General features: G+C 37.5%; 1 protein-coding gene across 1 annotated transcript in view; it reads right to left on the bottom strand.

Moving 5' to 3' along the window:
- Positions 1-5535: 5535 nt before the first annotated feature.
- LOC127438677 (26S proteasome non-ATPase regulatory subunit 1) overlaps positions 5536-21258 on the bottom strand; it is a 64204-nt gene continuing 48481 nt past the window's right edge. Inside the window, exons 20-25 of the mRNA XM_051694422.1 lie at positions 13012-13181; positions 12439-12531; positions 11409-11501; positions 10799-10975; positions 10056-10219; positions 5536-5694 (exon numbers count right to left, since the gene is read on the bottom strand). Of these exons, the coding sequence (XP_051550382.1) occupies positions 10073-10219; positions 10799-10975; positions 11409-11501; positions 12439-12531; positions 13012-13181 (680 nt within the window). The 3' untranslated portion in view covers positions 5536-5694; positions 10056-10072. The remainder of the gene's footprint in view (positions 5695-10055; positions 10220-10798; positions 10976-11408; positions 11502-12438; positions 12532-13011; positions 13182-21258) is intronic.

Raw genomic sequence — 21258 nt, 5'->3', positions numbered from 1 at the left:
TGCTCAAGCTGACACCCATGAGCAGGCCACGGGCCCAGGAGTCGATTTGGTAGGAGAGGTATGGGAAATGTGGTGAGAGATGCTGAACATGTCGGCGTTGCTGACTTGGAAGATCTTGCTGTGATACGTCGCTCGATCACTGCCAGAAGCGAAGTTTACTGATGTGGTTACAAGAATGGGGGATGTCGAGAAACAGATTGATTATCTGGAGTCATCGGAGAGGAAATTATCTGCTAATCTGCTAGCAACCAAGTTGGATTTGGAGCGTGTCTGGGAGAATTTGGAGGACATGGAAAACCATAGCCGGTGGAATAACGTCTGTATTGCAGAAGTCCCGGAGGGAGTCGAGGGACAGGATATGGTGGAATTCCTGGATGGGCTCTTTCCGAGTCTGCTCAAAATAGCTGGCCATAAGCTGGAAATCGAGCAAGCTCACAGGGTTCCGACTCAGCGATCTGTGGAAGGAGACAGGCCCCGATCAATTCTGGCCAAATTGCTGAGATCATCCAATAAAGATCTTGTGTTACACAAGGCGAGAAGCAAAGGAAGGCTTTCTTGGAAGAACAACAGCATTTTCTTGTTCCTAGACTTTGCAAACTCAGACAGAAACGTGATCGATTCAAGGAATGCAAGAAACTTTTACATCAACGGAAGGTCGCTTTTGCACTGATATTCCCAGCCAAATTGAGAATAGATGCTAAGGATGGCCGTAAAACATTTACATGCCCACAGCAAGCGATGTCCTTCATAAAGTCAATGGAGTGAGTAAGTCACCTTGTGGTACTCACATTGCAGCAGAGTGGACCGGCTCACTGAACATCTGCTTGACTGTTTGAAGATTCTGCACTCTCTTTTTGTGCTGGTTCCGCCTAGCGGCTGGAGTTTATTTTGTAGAGTATTTCTGGCTAAGTCATTGGAGTAATTCATTTGCTTGCACTCATGTTGCAGCCGAGTGAACCGGCTCACTGAACATTCACTTGACTGTCTGAAGAATCTGCGTGTTCTTTTTGTGCTGGTTCCGCCTAGCCGCTGGAGCTTATTTTGTAGAATAACACACCTTCAGGACGGTTTTATGGATGAAGCAACACATAGGTGTAGGTGTGCATGGACTGTTTGAGTTTGGAGGGATGGACACCACTCGGCGATGTTGTGCGCGGGGTTAATGCACACGTTTTTCTTTTTTCTGTTCTGGGGATGTTCGGGGTTTGATTGTTGCACTAATGTTGGAATGTGGTCTTTATAATCCTGTTTTTGACACACAATCTCTTCTCTTCTTAAGTATAAGAAATATGATATAGTGTTTCTTCAAGAGGTGCACCTTTCCCAGCAGGAGGCTGAAGAATTTGGAAAGTTATGGGGTGGGCATTTTTTTTATAGTGCTGGCTTGAATAAGAGCAGGGGAGTCATTACACTGATAAGTAAACATCTACAATTCAAATGTCTCAAACAGAGTAAAGATACATTAGGAAGAGTCATTATTGTTTTAGCTGAAATTCAGGGACAGAGTCTTATTTTGGCTAATATTTATGCACCTAGCGTTGATAATCAGGGCTTTTTTATAGATCTTGAAAGGATGTTGCAAGCCGCTGGCACTCCTCATGATATAATATTGGGAGTCCCTCATTTCATCTGTTGACTGCTCAATTGGAAACATTTTAGTCTCAGATCATGCCCTGGTGTGTTTAGAGGTGTTGCCTCATAGAGAGAAAAAGAAATCATATAGTTGGTGCTTTAATGTATCCCTTTTGCAAAATCCTGATTTCCAACAAATGCTTAAGGCTGAAATCAGTGTCTATATAGAGACCAACTGGTCCTCTGTGGGCGTGACTTGGGAGGCACTTAAGGCGGTTCTTAGTTCATTCACCAAAAAATCCAAAGCACAAGAACTCGTGGAATTGGAAGGGAATATTAAAAGTGCCGAGGCAGAGCTGAAGTGCCGAATGTCATCTAATGGCTTCAGAGAATTGACCTGATTGAAATACAGATATAATACTATTTTGTCATGGAAGGTGGAGTTTTGGCTATTCAGGGCAAGACAGTCATACTTTGAATCGGGGGACAAAGCAGGGAAGTTTCTGGCTAGATATATAAAAGGGGGTCTAGATATATATAAAAAAAGAGGGTCTTTTTCTACCATTCCCTCAGTGAAATCAGCTGGTGATGAAATATTTACCTCAGCCATTGATATTAATAATGCTTTTAAAAAATTCTATCTTGATCTCTATCGTTCCACGTCTTCGTCTACTGATGAAGATATTAGAAACTTTGTGGAACTATTAGAACTTCCTAAACTGACGAATGAGCAAAAAAAATTATTTTGATTCTGAGATAACCTTGGAGGAGCTTGGCGAGGTAATTAAGGCCTTGCCTACAGGCAAGGCTCCGGGGCCAGATGGCTTTGCCGCTGAATTTTTTAGATCTTATGCTACAGAACTGGCTCCAGTTTTGCTAGAAGTTTATACGGAATCATTAAAGAATGGAAAACTTCCGCCAACCATGACACAAGCCCGGATTAGTCTGATTCTTAAAAAGGACAAAGATCCAAGCGAGTGTAAAAGTCCATCCAATTTCCCTGATCCAGCTAGATGTTAAAATTTTGTCAAAAATTTTGGCTAACCGATTAAGTTATGATAGCTCTTGTACATATAGATCAGGTGGGGTTTATTCAGGGCCACAGCTCATCTGATAACATTAGGCGTCTCATCAATATTATGTGGTCAGTGGCGAATGATCAGACTCTGGTCGCTGCCGTCTCACTTGACGCCGAAAAGGTGTTTGATACGGTAGAATGGGATTATCTTTTTAAGATTTTGGAAATGTACAGGTTCGGGAATACTTTTATTGGATTGATTAAGTTACTTTATAGACACCTGGTAGCGACGGTACAAACAAATGGATTAATTTCCGATTATTTTACTCTGGATAGGGGCACCCGGCAGGGTTGCCCTCTTTCCCCATTATTGTTCTGTCTTGCCCTGGAACCATTAGCAGCCGCGATAAGAAAGGAGGATGATTTTCCAGGGGTGATGGCGGGAGGTGTGGCGCATAAGCAGATGATATTTTATTATTCGTCTCTGACCCTACTAGATCTATGCCTTGCCTCCACAGAATTAATTCCTTTTCTTAGTTCTCAGGATACAGAGTTAATTGGTCTAAATCCGAAGCTTTGGCTCTGACAGTGTACTGCCCAGTAACGGCTTTTCAGCCAGGCGCCTTCCAGTGGCCCAAACAGGGCATTAAGTATTTAGGTATTTTATTCCCAGCAAATTTGTGTGATTTAGTTTGAGTTCATTTTGACCCTTTACTAAAAAGGTTTTCAAGCGATGTGGGCAGTTCGGCTTCATTACATTTATCTATGATTGTGAAGGTTAATGTTATTAAAATGAATTGTATTCCAAAATTCATCTACCTGCTACAATCTCTCCTAATAGATGTACCCTCTTATTTCAAGCAATTTGATAGCATAGCGAAGTCCTTCATTTGGAATGGTAAATGTCCCAGATTACATTTCAGTAAATTGCATAGGCCTACCCAAGATCTTGTTTTATTATGCATTCGGTCTCAGACATTTGGCTCATTGGTCGCTTCCACCTGAGAGAGCCCCTCCCTGGTTTTGTATTGAACAGAAGTTCTTGCCCCTATTTCACCATTGCAAAGCCTTTCTATCAAACTAACGGGAGAAGTTATACCCCATTATCTCGCATTTGCACGCGGTATGGACAAAAGTGTCCAGAGTGTTTAATTCGGACATTTATTTAAATGTTGCTTCAAGCATATGGCTGAACCCAAAGTTATGTACTAATAAGTCCCCTTTCTGCTGGTCAGAGTGGATTGTGAGGGAGGTTAATATGCTCGGTGACCTATATGACAGTGGAGTGTTGAGATCCTTTGAAAATATGGTTCAACATTTTGGGATCCCCAGGTCTCAATTCTTTAGGTATTTACAGCTGCGCCACCTGCTTTGTACTATTTTTGGGAGAAGCAAACACCCCCATAAAGTGCTTTTGGAAAAGGCCATGAGGCATCAGTGTATTACTCCCTGCTAATTCAGTGTCTGGGGGACGGAGCTTTAACTTCCCTCAAGAGATTATGGGAGAAAGATTTACATTTGGTATTGGAGGAGGGAGTGTAGGCTAGAATTCTAAAAAATGTCAAGTCTGCACCTAGAGATGCAAGGGTGCGCCTTAAGCAATTCAAGATTTTACACCGATTCTGTTGGACACCCTCTAGATTGTATAGGCTTGCTCTTAAAGACACACCCACCTGCTGGCGATGCCAATCAAAGGATGGGGACACAACTCATGTTTTTTAGTGGTGTGTTAAGATCCAAGAATTCTGGTTGTGTGACATATTGGGCACTCAAATTTCATTTAGCCCCAGACTCTATAGGGAATAAATACATAAGAAATTAGGTCCTAGCCAGTGTTATGACAGGTATACAGATTATTCTGGGGGAATGGAAGTTGGCTGGTGTGCCCTCATTTTGGGAGTGGTGCACAGAGATGGACAGGGTGGCGGCATTTGAGATGTCAGATAGAAAGCTAGGCAACCTGGAGGTGTTTAATATGAAGTGAGGCAGCTATCTGACATTTTTGGAAGGCTCTCGGGGAGGGGCAGTGGAGAGGGATTTATAGTTTAAATGTGTGTGTGATTATTATATATATTTATTTTTATTTTTTGTGTAATTTGGCTTTGACCACAGGGATGTTTGTTGGGGGTCAGGGTGGGGTTGGTGATTGGAACGGGAATAATGTGGGTTAAAATTTGATTCTGTGCATATATGTTTTGCTTTTCTGTTTCATTTGTTATAGAATCAATAAAAAGTGTTAATCAGAAAAAAAATATCAAAGATGGCGTTGCTGTGAGTAAGGTCTATTCAGAATAAAACGGCTTTATCCAGATCACTGATATCACTGGAGACTTCATCCCTTGAGATTGCACATCATTTTAACATTATAACTGTCCAAGGTCCTATTAATTTCTTTGTGTAAAACTTGTGGGGGGAAAATAATAATGGATCTTTAAGTGCACCATGTTGGCTAAGAATATGAAAGGGTTGTGTCGTGATTTAATTTTATAGGTCAGACAAGCTGTAACTTCTGTTGCTGTTTAACTAAATGGATTCTTGTATTATGAAGAATATTTTTAAAAGCTGAGGCTTTATATCATTGCCCTACCGTTTAACTGCTGGAAAACTGCTACATGTTCCTCTGTGCTGAAACTCTCAAGAACTCATATGTAATGAAAAACAGATTTTAGAATTATACCGATGCCACTGTGATGCTCATTCTAAATACTGTATATAATGGGATTTGCTGTCCAATTTTCTGACATTTTATTACTAAATGTTTTCTTCAGCCCGTTTTAAAATAAATGTGAATGTTTTAACAATAAATTTATGGCAACAAGTACATAACACATTTATACACATGTATAAAAACAATAATACAATAGTTGACAATAATACAATGGTTTAATTACACACACTGAGAATATAAAGTATTAGCCACCATAATAAAAGGACCCAATCTCATGTTGAACATTTACATTTTATTGTAATGATTGAAATTCATAATGTAAAACATTTCCCCAGTGATTGGCCAGGTGGAGGAAACAACATATAAAAGGAAAAGAGGGTGGAGGAGTGGACATGGAGTGGTGCATGCTGGGAAATTGCTGAATTCAGAACACCACCTGTAAAAGAGAAGCATGATCAGTTCACAAACTACTCTGGGTTTTCCAAACAATCACTGAAACAGTGCATACTTTATGGACTGAAACTGCATAAAGAAAATTAAATCTACATGTAGGACCATTCAGATTTTTTTTGCATTGTGACACTATTTAAAAATAATGTCAGTGTAAAAAGTCTTAATGGCCCTAAAATCTGGCTTAATTTTCTATCTGCTAAATTAAATGTAATAGTTTTTTTCTTCACAGGATTCATGAGAAACACCAACATATTTTATGTTTTACAGTGTGTGACTAGTGTGAACAGTCAGATTGCAATTGATGTTATTTTTACTTCATTTAATTACCCAGTTGATTTCGACTTGCTGTGAATCATCAATTTGTGTAAATACGTACAGTAGTTAATGCTAGATGTTGTAATGCTAAACAATAAAAACGCTGCTAATAATGTATAATGACTGGAAGTACACAGCTATTCTGATTTCTTATAATAACAATGGCATCATATGAAATGACAGTATGAAATTTGTTGAAAACAGTGTTGGGTAACTCAAAGTAACCCACTACAAATTTCGAATTACGCATCTAAATAGTAGTTTTATTACTTTACTGATTAGTTCTTCGAGAAAACACTTTCTAAAATGCTTTACAGAAATGTTTGTTTTTCCACTCAACAAATTCAAAATAATGTCTATATTTCCTCCTTAAATACAAACAGATGTACATATGAATTCATATTTTAAATGTATTATACATCAATAATATTGTATTAGAAATGTGTAACCCAAGTAATATACTTAAAAATTATTACCTTATTTGAAAGTCTTTAATCTGATTACAAGAATTTAAAATGTGGTAAGACCTATTCACATCAAGCCGTTTTTCGATGCAAATGTTCTCTCTGAACAAGCTTTTGACTAGGAACAATGCATACCTATGGAGCTATTCACACCAGGACCGACAAATCGTCCACTGACAATCTGAAGTTTGTTTGTTTTTTTGGGGAGAGCAGTCGGATTATTTTTATCTTTGGACTGCGATGAGCTGACTGACCAATGAGTCGCTGCTGCAGCACAATCCAGTGCGTTGGTGGCACTTCTTGACTGGCAAACACTGGCACTGGACATGCAGCTGATAGACACCCCCAAAAATGTCTAACTAGTTGCAGACAGTTTATGAACCCTTTGTACAGCAAACATAAACCCGGTCTGATTTTGAAAGTCTACTTGTACTATATGTGCATGTTTTATAAATGTTCAGAAACATAAACACAACGGAGTGTATTCCTGTGCACTTTTACTCGTCTCACACACAAAAACTCTGATTTATGTAAAGTGCTGATACCTCATATTATATCATATATATGGAGTGTTTTGTCTCAATGTACATAATTTAATATGTATATAACTGTGCCTGTAATGTTATCCTGGCATAAAAATAGCAGTGAGATTTATGCTATACCTGTTTTACTTAATGTACATTATTTCACATGTATTTATGTCACTGCGCCTTGTGTTATTTTATCCGGCATTAAAAATGGGAAGCTGGGTTCGGGAGTCCGTTTGGAATATACTCGTTGCAAAACACACACAAATAAAAAGACGTAAATTTATGCAACAGCATTCTTTACTCATCTCACTCACATAAAAAAGATTCTATATTCCTTAAAATGCAATAAAAACATTGATATAACAATAGAAGAGTTATGCCAAATCAGGTAAATAACTGCCTCAACAGCATTAAATATATTAATCTTATGCATTGCCAGCTGAGCAGGGAAACAAAAAAAGGGCTATTCCATCCCCTGCCCCATGTAGAAATAAAACAGCTTTTATAAGGTTACTGATATGACCTCATCTCATGTGAGTGCTCATGATTTTATACATATGTTTAAAAATAAATCATGGACTTCACACAGAAAGCTCCTGCAATTTTTAACCAGATCCCATATCAATGCCACGTACAAGATATTTTTAAATTATTAGAGAAATATTATACCAAAAAATAAAATAGTTATTATAATTCAATTGTAATATATTTCTGTAAATTCTTGATGTAGTAACAATAGCCAATATTTTTATTATTATTCAGTATACTAGTACAATGACCTAATATTGAAGTTGAGAGGGTTCCAAAAAATTATGAAAGAGCACGAAGTGCAAAGTCTGATATATCCTTGACTGAATAAACTCAAACAACGCTGAATCAGTGTTATATAATGTACCTGGTGTTTTGTCTCAATGTACATGAACTGCATTCTTCCACCTCAGAATTATTGCTAATATACGACACATGCTATCTGTTTCTGATGCCGAAAAACTAATTCATGCGTTCATGACCTCAAGACTAGATTATTGTAATGCATTGCTAGGTGGATGTCCTGCAGGTTTAAATAAACTTCAATTGGTTCAAAATGCAGCAGCTAGAGTGCTGACTAGAACCAAGAAATATGATCATATCAGCCCCATTTTATCGTCGTTACATTGGCTACCTGTTAAAAATTCTGTTAATTACTTACAAAGCTTTGAATGGTCTAGCTCCAAAGTACTTAAATGACATTCTATCATGCTATAATCCATCATGCTCACTACGATCGCAAAACTCCGGCCTGTTTACAATACAGAGAATATCAAAATCCACAAAAGGAAGGAGATCATTTTCATATTTGGCTCCTAAACTATGGAATAGTCTTCCTAGCAATGTTCAGAACTCAGACACACACACTCAGTTTAAGTCTAGACTAAAGACTTATCTATTCAGCCAGACATACACCTAATTTATCCCTCAATTCATAGTTATGCTTCTTTAGTTAGGCCTGCCGGAACTGAAAACACTTCTCTTATTCTTTAACCCTGCTTTAAAGTGAATGGCATCTACGCTAATTTCATTCTATTTCTTTCCCTGTCTAAACCTCGGGCCTGGCAGATCCATCTCCGGTCCTGCCTGATGTCTGACTCCCACTATGTCACTAAGCGATGATGACCAACTGCAGCATGTGCCAGCCAGACTTCACTTCAGTCTACTAAAATGGACTTAACAGAGGATGAACTGCTACAAACTCAAAGACATGGGATTTTTCATGAGCCACTGTCTGAAACATGGGCTCAGGATGGAGTTCACCAAAATTACCTGCCATAAGCTTCCAGCTGGACTGCGATGCTCTTCACTGAATGATACCTATATCAACTTGGTCAAAGTAGGGACAACGCTCTCTTAAACTACACAGAAAATGAATTAACCACTAACAATTGCCTTCAACAGCCAAAATCAAAGGACAATGCATCTACGTGTAACGGTGCTCTTTTTCTCACCACGCAAAAGAAACCCTGAATCCAATACAAATGTGCAATAGTTAAATAAAGGAAAGACCATGAGGCTGTCTTTTATGATATTTTTAATGTTATGCATCATATTTTATGCTATACCTGTTTTACTTAATGTACATTATTTCACATGTATTTATGTCACTGCGCCTTGTGTTATTTTATCCGGCATTAAAAAAGAGAAGCTGGGTTCGGGAGTCCGTTTGGAATATACTCGTTGCAAAACACATGCAAATAAAAAAAAAAGATGTAAATTTATGCAACAGCACTCTTTACTCATCTCACTCACATAAAAATTACAATTAATTTCTTTAGGAGTAAAACATTTTTTTTTAATGGGGAAAAAAAAATCACCTCAGTGTATTGCCTCAGTTAATTCAGGATGACTTCAAGGACTTGAACACTAAAACTTATAATTCATACAAAAACATTGTTTAATCATTGACCCACAACACTTTAGTTTACTAATTTTAACCACTAATAGTTCTAAACATAAATAACTAATATTGGCATTATATTAATACATTTTCTGTTATAGCATAATTTCAAGTACAGATGCTTTGAAACAACACCTGTTGTGAAAAGCGCTACACAAATAAATTTGACTTGATTCAATCTTCATATGACAACGTGTAGATAAACGTTTGCAAAACATTTTTGTTTTATAATAAATTAAACATTTTAAATGTTTGTAATAAATAATAAATTCTGTGTGTTCAAATGCATCCAAAAAAATCCAAAAGGCAGATACAGATATCAAGTTTACCACACCTTTGACTGGTAAGTTTTATTCCTAACTTGAATCTAGTAATATGTGATATTTCAGTGTATTGTGTTGCTTAAATTCCAAAGGAAATTATGAGTTTGAACTGTGTGCAGACAATACAGGCCAAAAGACCCCAAATTCATTATATTGGAAACTGCAATAAAATCTATGGCCAAACACATCTCTACTGCTGGGAATAATGGTCATAGAACACAAAGAATAGTAGTATGGATGTTTCAGTGGATCAGTATTGTGTTCATAAAGATGTGGTGTACCTGTAGGGTGGAATATCTCACTCATCGATGTACTCAAATGGCTCCGGGGCCTCGGGCTCCTGCTCTTCCTCCTCGATCTTTGGGCCATGAGCGGATACAGGCTCCACAAGCTCCTCCTCTTCCTCACTGGTGTCTTTCATGATGATAATACCACCGGTGTGTAACTGAAGATGACAATGTGGAAGAATGGTGTTATTAAAGGAATTATACAAAGGAAGACCAGTGGACTGATGCATATTTAATTTATTTACCATTGAATAAGGGTGTGTCCTAAAGGAGGCATTACTACTGAAACATCAGCAAAAATATAGACTTGTATGCAACTGTTCCCTGACCAGCTGACATTTTTATGAGGTAGACGTGATCAAAAAAAAAAAAAAAAAAAAAAAAATACCAACATGTACATAAATGTAATTAAACATTTGTCATTTATCGATGTTGCTGCTGCTTTAGATGAAGAGAAAGAGTAATACACTCAAAACAACACTGCAAATCTCAATGGTATGATGCTTTGGTGTGGTTACCAGAACACTGCAATGCAGTTACCAGGGTACTGCTATCCGAGTGGTCGCTTACTAACCCTAGTCAAAAGAACTCAAAGTCTCAATGATATTCTGGCCTCTAGATATGACTCAGGTACATGCAAGTCTATGGGATTTGTTACGCTCATCTGCCAGGTGAAAATCCTAAACTCAATCAGCACACCTATGACTTGATTGCAGGGTAAATGAGGTCAGACTCACAGGTTTGAATGGCTGGTATCTGCAGGTGTCGGGCATGGCGAGAACTTTGAGCTGAGCGGGCATGACGCGCGCTGGGTTCTCCAGCAACTGGAAGTTCGGCTCTGGTTCCTTTTTCTTTTCCTTTTCTTTCTCTTTCTCCTCATCTTTCTTCTCCTTCTCAGCCTCTGCCTGAGTCTCCTGCATCAGGAGGAGTAAAGATCAAGTCACCCTTAAAAATCTCACATTTCAGTTCAAAAACACTGAATACAACTATGACTGATGTTATATTTATAGAAATGCTTTCGTATCAGTGTGCAATTGTCATTTTTACTCATCAGCATTAGGCTAAGTGCGACTCACACAGCACGTTTAAATGGTTCTGACAGAAAGTCTGCTATCTGCCGTACTGGCCATCTGCAAGCTATTACTAAATCAAAACCCATTTAATAGGCCATACTTCAAAGACAGGCCCAGATCTGAGAGTCTCTACTTTAGTGGTGTGTGAGACTCTGGTATAAAGGAGAGGTCCTGAAATGCAGGGAGACACAAACACTGGATTTGTGTGGTTTCTGGAAGTGCTTAGCATGGGTTCTTATATACAGAAAAATCTGGATGACAATAAACAACATACCACTTCCATCTTCTCCTCCTCCTTCTCTTTCTTCTCCTTTTCCTTCTCCTTCTTCTTGGCTTTGGCCGTGATGGACAGAACAGCAGTGGAAACCTGACAGAAGATCAGCGGGGCAAAACAAGCCATGAAATCTGGAGCTATTTCTGAACTCAAGAACATGAGTTTTGACAAGCCAGATGTGCAAGTAGTACACTGCAATAATCATTTCCTCCGTATTTTTTCATTTTCCAGTAAAAAAAAAAAAAAAAATCTAAATATCCTTAAAGACCTTTTATTTCTCAAGTAAGTGCATCTTGTTTCAAGTTCATAGAATATATATTTGTTTTTTAACCTCACTGGCGTTTTCTTATTTTACGTATTAACTACACAAAATGTTGTTAGTTTTATGCTTAAAAGAAAAAATTATATATATATATATATATATAACTATTTTTACTGGAAAGAAACCCACCCACCCTATTTGTGACAATCGGATACAGATTCTTAAAAATCAGTTTGATTATTTGTGAACCTTTTCGACTACTTCATTGAAAAGAACAGAATCAAAAGAACAATTCATGTAATGACGGCTTACAAGCAACTTTTACTCTACACAAGAGTAATATATAGCTCATGAAATATTTTAGAGAACTAAAAAAACTAGAAAAATAAATATCCACAGCAGAAATTACCAGTACTTTTAAGATTTTATTCATTTCAATGACTTTTTCAGACCTGGAATTTTTTCTTTTTAATTCTTTGATATTACCAGGTTTTCCATGATCATGGGAACTATCTGATTTCACTACCTATATGTACTTTTGCAATTAAACGATTGTATGGCTTAAGGAAACTAGATAAAATGAACTACTTCTCTCATTTTTGGAACTTGACAGTAACAAGCATGACTAACACACAGTATTGGATTTGGATCGGTAAAAAACATCAGTACTGGAGCCGATACTGAATCAGGTATGGGATCGGTGCATCCCTAATGGGAAACCTGGAAAATACAACCTTATCTGTGCAATACTAATGAGTTACAACAAACCTTTTCTTTTTCTTTCTCCTTTGGCACCTCCAAGGGTGGAGGGTAGGCAAATGTGGAGGGTTTGCAGTTGGATCGATACTGCACCTTCGGCATCTGTTTAGGGAACCCAAAACAAAAATAAGCTTTGAAAACAGGAGAAACAGGCCTGTATTTTTTCAGGTTTGAAAGGGCAGGCTTTGGCATAAATGTCTGGCATACCAGAGATTAAAACACAAAACATCACCACAGATAAGAGAGTCTGTACAACCTTGTGCCATGGAGACGCACTGTTCCCAATGCAAAAACACAAGACTCTGTTCCAAATCTAGTGAGTTGGCTACCTAGACAGCATTTCTGCTGTTGCTGCTTACTTTCCTTGCATGTCTTGGCTCCTCACACATGGCACACACTGAGTAGAACAGATGCTTCGTTTTTAATTCAGGGACTTTAAAATACCATACGACAAAGGCATTTCCTTTCAGAACGTCCAGTCATCCATCTCGGTCACAGTGAGCTTACCCTGTATCAATGTGAATATCTACAAAAGCTATGCCATTTAAAATGCTATCTACAAAAGCATTGATAACTGCCTACCTTTAAGTCCTTGTTGAGGCAGATGATGGCCGTGGGTGTGAACGACAGACACAGGAAGTGAGAGAGCGGGAACCAGAACCAGAACTGGGTGAAGACCAGCAGACCTACCACAGATGGCATGTGGGTGTGGCCTGTACGTGACTGCAGGGAGATTGTTACATTACGACCACCTGAAAAGTGTCAGAACAACAGACATTTAGCCCTCAAGACACCCATGCTCTGACGATTGGTGGTTTAAAGTAATTTCCGGGACTCAGGGTGCACAGGTTTATATCAGTCCACTGGGAAACATAGTTGTTTCCCCAGGCTGCTAAATTGAGCACTTCTGAGGAAGACAACCTAGTCACTGGTTTGATAAATTTTGTGAAGTTCATGGCATTGAATCTTTGAGATACCCTTGAGTACATCTGCATATTCTGCATTGATTTCACAGCTATAAACAATGTCAGATTTACCTGCCTCTGATAGAGCGTTCCAAAAGTAAAAATCCCATTCATTTTTTCCATAGACTGTTTTTTTTTTAACATTAACAACTGACTAACCTACTGTGTGCTCTGGGGTTGTTAATCGATGGTATATGCTTCTGTTGAAGCTATCAGTCCATGTAAATTTCAACTTTTTTCAAAATAATAGTGTTTAATAGTGGATATCTGGTGAAGAACTACACTACCCATGATCCTGAAGGAAAAAGAACCAGCAGAGAATAGCAGCAAATGATGCAAGAGACGGTCTCTTATTACACGTATGTTGTTGTTTTTATTTTATTTTTTATATATACATGATTATGCAAATGTAAAATATATTGTTTTTAAACTTATAATCAACAACTTTAAATCAACAGTTTTGTATTTGTCCATCATTTTTTATTACATCTTACGTAATGCTTCACTGGACTGTAGTTAATTCCTCATGAAAGACGTTCACAGTCATGTATCGTCATTTTTTTTTTTTTTATAATTTTTGCTTCTGATCAAAGTTTGTTATATTGTGATTGACCTCAAAGCTGGTTGTTTTGGTTCGTGGCTTAGAGCACTTATGAACACTTATGTTGAATTTCATGGTACATGGAGCTGATATGAAATCGGGCTGTTAATATGGGATTATGTGAAGGTCAAGGCAAAGACAAAGAAGAAAATTTTATTTTTCTCCACCCTCAAACTCCCTGATGAGAAGACAATAGCAAGAGTGAGGGATGAGTGCCAGGAAGGAAAGAGGTGTGGATGTGTCCATTACAATGTATTTGTAAAGAAAGATTTATGAGGAGGGGCATAGTATCAGTTTAGAGCAGTGGTCGGGAACCTGTGGCTCTTTGTTAAAAATCAAGGGGTGTTGGGGGCCTGGGTAGCTCAGTGGTAAAAGACGCTAGCTACCACACCTGGTGTGTTCGCTAGTTCGAATCCCAGGGCGTGCTGAGTGAATCCAGCCAAGTCTCCTAAGCAACCAAATTGGCCCAGTTGCTAGGGAGGGTAGAGTCACATGGGGTAACCTCCTCGTGGTCACTATAATGTGGTTCGTTCTCAGTGGGGCGTGTGGTGAGTTGAGCGTGGATGCCGCGGTGGATGGCGTGAAGCCTCCGTGTCTCCGTGCTCAACAAGCCACGTGATAAGATGCGCGGGTTGGCGGTCTCAGACGTGGAGGCAGCTGGAATTCGTCCTCCGCCACCCAGATTGAGGTGAATCACTCCGTGACCACGAGGACTTAAAAGCGCATTGGGAATTGGGCTTTCCATAGTGGGTGAAAAAAAAAAAGAAAAAAAAGCAAGGGGTGTCTCACCATTCACCAACAAATGATTGTTTAAAACTTAGAGATAAATTTCCAGCAGAAAGTGTGGGTGTGATTGCAAAGCTTGACATCAGTGACACTGTTTTGATTTTCTTTCTCCCGAATTTGCCGTACAGCCTACTCGTGGTGAACAAGGTTTGAACTGAACACCTGCCAAATGCAGATTTTTCATGCACAGTGGTGGGTAAATTTGCTGATGTACCAGCCACTGTGGAAGGTGACCTGTAAGACGTTTCAGAGTGATATATTACAAGAAATTAGACACAAAGACATGTGTTTGAAGAAACGTGTGTGATTATATTCTGAAGAACCAAATGCAGGTATTTCATGTGCGGGTAATTTTGCTCATCTTCTCGCAACAGGCAGGTGACCTGTAAAATGTCTCGGAGTGACACATGATATTAGACAAGACACGCGCTTGAAGAAACTTTATTATATTTTATTATATAAAAACAGACAAAAGAAAAGCCGTCAATGCTCATGTCTGAGTCGCTGTTTGTTCGGAGGCGTACAGCGGGACTCTGTCATGTGGAACAAGCGCATGTAAAGAGTTATCACTCCTTTTTCTCTGTTTTATTCATCTGAAAACTGTTTGCAAGAATAATGTTGACTATGAGAATGCAGTAAATGATCTCTGATCATCTCAGGACGTGCTGTGAGTTTAGTTCGCTTTATTTCCATGGAGCAGTTCACTCTTACACATTGTGAACGCAACTCTGCAGGTATCTTTGTATTAAAGAAACAAAGACAATAGTGATTAAATCATAAAACAATACAAGACACCATGAACCTAAAATTTTAGGCAGCATTAACTGTATTACGCAATACAAACACATTCGATAAGAACACACATTTGGCTGCATTTTTTGGGAACACAAGGGAATTTATTAGGCTTATTTATTATGATGATTATTATAATTATCTTTACATTTGTAATTGTCTTTAGTTCTTAATCTGTAGGCTATTAGTAAATTTACATCTGTGTTGATGGATGCTTGCGTGATGGCAAATGGGGCTGTTGGAGAAGGGAAATGTTTGGTTTTGGGGAGGTGGTTATAAGATCTTTTAATCACTTCCTTATTTTGATTGCTTTTTCATTTCAGTTAAAGCGCAATTTGAATTTGGAAATGTCTTAAGTTGTTTGTGTTTCAATAAATTAATTTAAAGCAAAATCAATAAAGTGACCCTTGGCAGGGGGATTGAACGTATAATCGAATATCGCAATAACTTTTATGGCGATTATCGTTCAAATATTTTTTACATATCGCCCAGCCCTATAGGGAAGTGAACTTTTTCATGAACAAGTAATTTTATGGAGACCCGCACAAACACGTACTCAATTCCATATTGCAACATGTTACCTATTAATTGTTGCATATTTGTTTGTTTTTGAGTAGTCTATGGGCAATATAAAAAAACATTTTTATTGAAAAACTTAGTTTTTTGAAAAAATACATTTAGTTATTGCAATGGCTCTTTCGAAAAAATGCATTAACCAAAATTTTTTTAAATGGCTCCTTGGTGAAAAAAGGTTCCTGAACCCTGATTTAGAGGATTCATTTGGCTAAAAATGAAAGCCATCAGAGACAATAGCATAACTTTGACAGTCTTAAATTATTAGGCAGCAAGTTTCCTGCTTGCCGTCTACTCTAAATGTGTAGAGGAATTATAGCCTGTTTTGACTGCAATGATGACCACTTAAAGTGAGTAAAGTCATTAGTGACAATCGAAAGTCCAAGTGTCCAAACACTGCCAAATCAGGCCATGCATCACACCAGATCCTCTAACAAATTCTCTGAAATGTTATTCAGGGTCGTAATTCGATCAGACATTGCAATTTTTAATCAGCGGAAATTTTAAGAGCTCCTAGCAGTCCAGCGCTGGTACTGGAGCGCTTTATTTCAAAAACTAGTAACCTGCCAATATGGGCAGCATTTTACACCTCATATGTGCATACTGATGTGGATGCCATTCCAAAAGGACAAGCATCATAATTGTGCTGCCTTCCAAAGGCTTGGCTATACTTTGTTTTTCCGTGTGGCATTCAGTCTCACGCGTGGTCGAGTACTCAACATTTAAAAGTTTACTCATAAACATGAGTGCATTTGGACGTGTTCGCCACCGGCATCAATGTGCACAGGCGTGTACTGTTTGCGTGTATGGAAAAACTGGGCTGCACGCAGACAGTACATGCATACTGTGCCGATGATGAAATCTGCGTCTACTTTGGCCCTTAGACACCTTCTTTTGGCCAAATTCTAAAGCAGCATTGTGGTGAATGCGACAGCAGAATGTATTGTGACCAGCTCTGTGGAAATAAACAGCTGAAAAATCAAGAGAAATGTAGATTATAAATGTTATTTATTCTACACCAAAAACTATTGATAAAATAGTTGACTATTACATTACTTTTAATTTTTATGTGCGGTATTTTTTTATTTTTTTTGCTTAAGTGAAGCGTCACTAGCTTAACAATAAGCTGACAACAAACTCTATAGTGCGAAACAGTGCCTGCCCACTTTTTTTTTTATAGCTTTCTAAGTTCTGGAAATATTTTTCCCAATAATTTCCTTCAAAGGGATTTCAGAAAATTAGTGCTAATTTATAAAGCCATTAACTAAACTAACCAGCTCAGAGGTGAATCACCACATTACAAATATATATATATTTGCAAAATGGGAATAAAATACAATCCCATCAAGCACTTGAAAATTATGTAATCGAATGAAAACAATAAAAAATGTAAAACTATTGATTTAAAGTTGCTGACTATAAGTATAGAAACAATACAGTATATTTAAATTTGATTGCAAATATACAAGTAGTTTGAGGGTGTAGATCAGGGGTATTCAATTAAAGTTCCAAGAGGTTCAGTCTCGACATTTCTGTCCCACCAAAGGTCTGGACTATAATAACTTGCATCATTTCACAGCCATCTAATGACAATGTGTAAGAAATGCACATTTTATTGACTAGTTATTATAAATTTCCAAGATGGCAGCTATAGTACTTTGTAAAATAAGTAAAAATAAATAAATTATAACCAGTCAAAGTCTCTCTTAATAACTGGACAAGAATGAGGACATTGAGGGCTGCCCAAAGACAACCAAAGTAGTGGACAATGGGGGGATCTTCTCTGTTTATGTATTTATATACATAGGAAAGATACTGTACGGGGGTTCAGGGGTAACCCATGAGAGAAAACTTTTAAAAGTCTTAATGAACCATTTTTATATTTTCCTTAATGTACATCTAAATAGTGCAGTTTAAAAATATTGTTTGCTATAGTTAAGTATGAATGGGCTGACTATCCAATAATGGAAATATTTTTCATCATAAGGAGAGAACTCAATTTCAAAGGTTTGGTTGTCATTCTTGCCATCCATGCAGAGATGGTTATCTCTGACTCTGATTCATTTTCACAAAATGTAAACAAAAATATCTGTTTATTATCAAGAGGCTCGAAACATGTTGATTAATAAAGCAAATTTTATACCAATTCTTTTTTTTTTTCTAGTCTAAGAGGTGCTCTGGAACCACGATAAATTGTCCTGTCACAAACCTTGCTTAGCTGAACAGTCTGAGTCATGTCAGACACATGAAAATTGTTTCACTGTGCTTCATTTTCATTTTCTGCAGTGTGTTTTAGCAAAAGATGCCGGTATCTATCTATATTGCTGTTCACTGTATGACAAAAATATTCGTTGTCGAATAGTCGTTCGATTTCATTTAACGTAACATGAGATTACATTAAACTCTAATGATGATGTGTGAGAGCAGCACTGCAGCTCGTGCCTGACTGAGGAGAGGAAGAAAATACAGCTCACAGTCCAGATGCACTCTAAAATTTCCAAACAGCTTCAGTTGATGTAGCTCGCAAAGTATGAGGGAATTATAATGCAAAAATACAAAATAAGTAAATACAGAAGCACTCTCATTGTGGAATAAGTGGAGCTGGAGCTGCCGCTCTGCTGAAGCAAAACTTGCGTGTCGAGCGTCTTTAAAGAAAACACCCCATTGTTACATCTTTAATGCAGTTATATTTAATGCATAACAGCTTTATTAAAGTTCAAATAATACTGAAGCAGATCATGTAAATAACTACAAACTCCGAAACTGGTATTTCTCTCTGCGGTCCCGATCTAAGGGGGAGAGATTGAAACTGTACCCCTCTGTTGTGGGGACGCTCTTCCCAAGTGCACGCTTGCTGCAGCTAGATTATAACGTGATGACTCGTGACATACTGAATCATAATATATGTGTCGTGTTTCTTATCGTGAAGAAAATTGGCAATACGCAGCTTTATTAATGAGAGAGTTTGTTTTTTTGTGAGTTGAAGATGGATTGAAGTGAACAGAAAGGTGAGAGAGGGTAAACTTCGCCCCATTTTACACTGTAACAAAATACGTTTTTGATTTGTTTTTGTTTTGGCTTGTTTTCTAATATAACTATCTAAAACTCCTTTAAAACGACATACATTTTCTTTAGCAGCTATACTGCAGAAGAAAAAACTGTTATCGGAGAATGTTGAATTTAATATTAAAAATACAAATATTTTAAAATATCTAAAAATCCTTTGAAAAAAGATTCATTCACCTGAAAAGCAGCATATAAGATATTTAGACTTGCGTTTAGAGAATAGATTTTGAATACAAGTATATTTTGTCTTTACTGCACTCGCAGAAGTATAACCAAGTGAAAAAAATACACTTGTATACAAAATTCACATATATTTAAGATACATTCTCTTAAAGCAAGCCTAAGTATCTTATATGTTTCTTCTCAAGTAAATGGATCTTGTTTTAAGGATTTTTAGACAATTTTAAATGGAAAACAAGACAAAACACTTGATAACAATAAGATTTTTTGCAGTGAATTTCTTTACTGAATTAAACTTAAAAAGTATTTTTCCCTTTAATTCATTGATTGTCATTTAGAGGTATTTTTAAAAGATGATTGTGTCCTCTTTATTGTTAGTATGTTTATTACAACCTTTTAAGTCATGGCACAAGCTGAATAATCGGTTAAGAGCTAATGATTCATTGTTGCAATAATCGCCAAATAGTCTATTTATTTATAATCGTTCTAATAATCATTAGATTAATCGATTATTAAAATAATTGTTAGTTGCAGCCCTAGCTTCAACAGAAGCATTTACCACTGATTGACAACCTCTGAGTTCACGGTAATTCTGTCCATGTAAAAGGTTTAAATTTATCGTTAAAAAGAAATTTGACTATGGAGAACAAGAATGGGATTTTTACTTCTGGAATCAGATTGTTGTGCTCTATTGGAATCAATTGAGAGTAGTCTCTTGTATCATGTGAGGAGCACTATTGGTATGCTGCATTCGCAGGAAGTTGCCTATGTAGACAGTAGACAACAAGGAAGCTCAACAGGTTTTGAAACAATGTGATGTGTTAGATCAGACATGGGCAACTTACGGCCCGCGGGCCAGATCCAGCCCTCCACATGGTTTAATGTGGCCCGCGGCTCATTTATCCTAAAAGCGTTTTTTTTTTTTTTTTTTTTAATTGGATATTTCAGTTATCTTTTATTGGGACCTAACACACCTCCACAAGTGTTTAACATGCTCAGGGTTGCCAGATAAGAGATGCAACACTCCCAATTTGAGGTTTATACTTGCGCAAATTGGAAATATTCCAGCTAATTTTATACTTATTTTGTGCAATCTGGCAACCATGCATGCGAGTGCACTCTTTCAAGCTCTCGCTTTCCCCTTTGAACAAACTTATCGATCTCTAGTGTAATATTATGCTCAAGGAAAAGTGTTATACGGCCACTCTGTGTCCATTCTTGAGGCTGCTTGTGATGTATGGTGCTACTAAGTTTGCAGGTAAACCTTCTCGGTGATGAAATTAAAAATCAAGGTAGATCTTGGCATCACTTGACACACAAGCAAAAGCAAGCGAGAGATGAATATGTAAATGTATTTTTTATTTGTGCAGTTTAGAAATGTTGAAATCCCCTCGCACCTGTATGTTAATCTAACTCTTACAGTAATCATTTATTATAGTCTTGCAGTCTTGTTTTATTCAGTTGTGTGCTGAATGGAAAATCAAACCATTGACGAGGCCCACATCATGACACTTTTAGCATGTATATGGTTAATGTTTTGAGCATAAAATAAGTAAACTCGCCTGCTTTGCGACAAACCTTAAACGTTCCATACTTTTCCCTTTTTTTTTTTTTTTATTAAAACAGACCCCATATATAGAGAGTGTTAAATTGAACAATAAATTAACAGGGAAGTAGAGATTGTAAAATAAATCATTTATAACAAGCTCAGCCTTTATTCAGTTTTTTAATGCCTGATGTAAAAGTATCTACCTTTGTAGAGGAATACAACACTTTAGGCAATTGCAGAATAGTCCCATTAGTCACACATACACTTCAGAAAATTGAGTACAAAACTATTTCTGGGCTTAAAAGATACAAAAACCA

The sequence above is a fragment of the Myxocyprinus asiaticus genome, chromosome 50 (assembly GCF_019703515.2).
Source record: "Myxocyprinus asiaticus isolate MX2 ecotype Aquarium Trade chromosome 50, UBuf_Myxa_2, whole genome shotgun sequence".
NCBI lineage: Eukaryota > Metazoa > Chordata > Actinopteri > Cypriniformes > Catostomidae > Myxocyprinus > Myxocyprinus asiaticus.
Note: the sequence above shows the minus strand (reverse complement) of the source record. Positions and strands in the feature narration are given on the sequence as shown.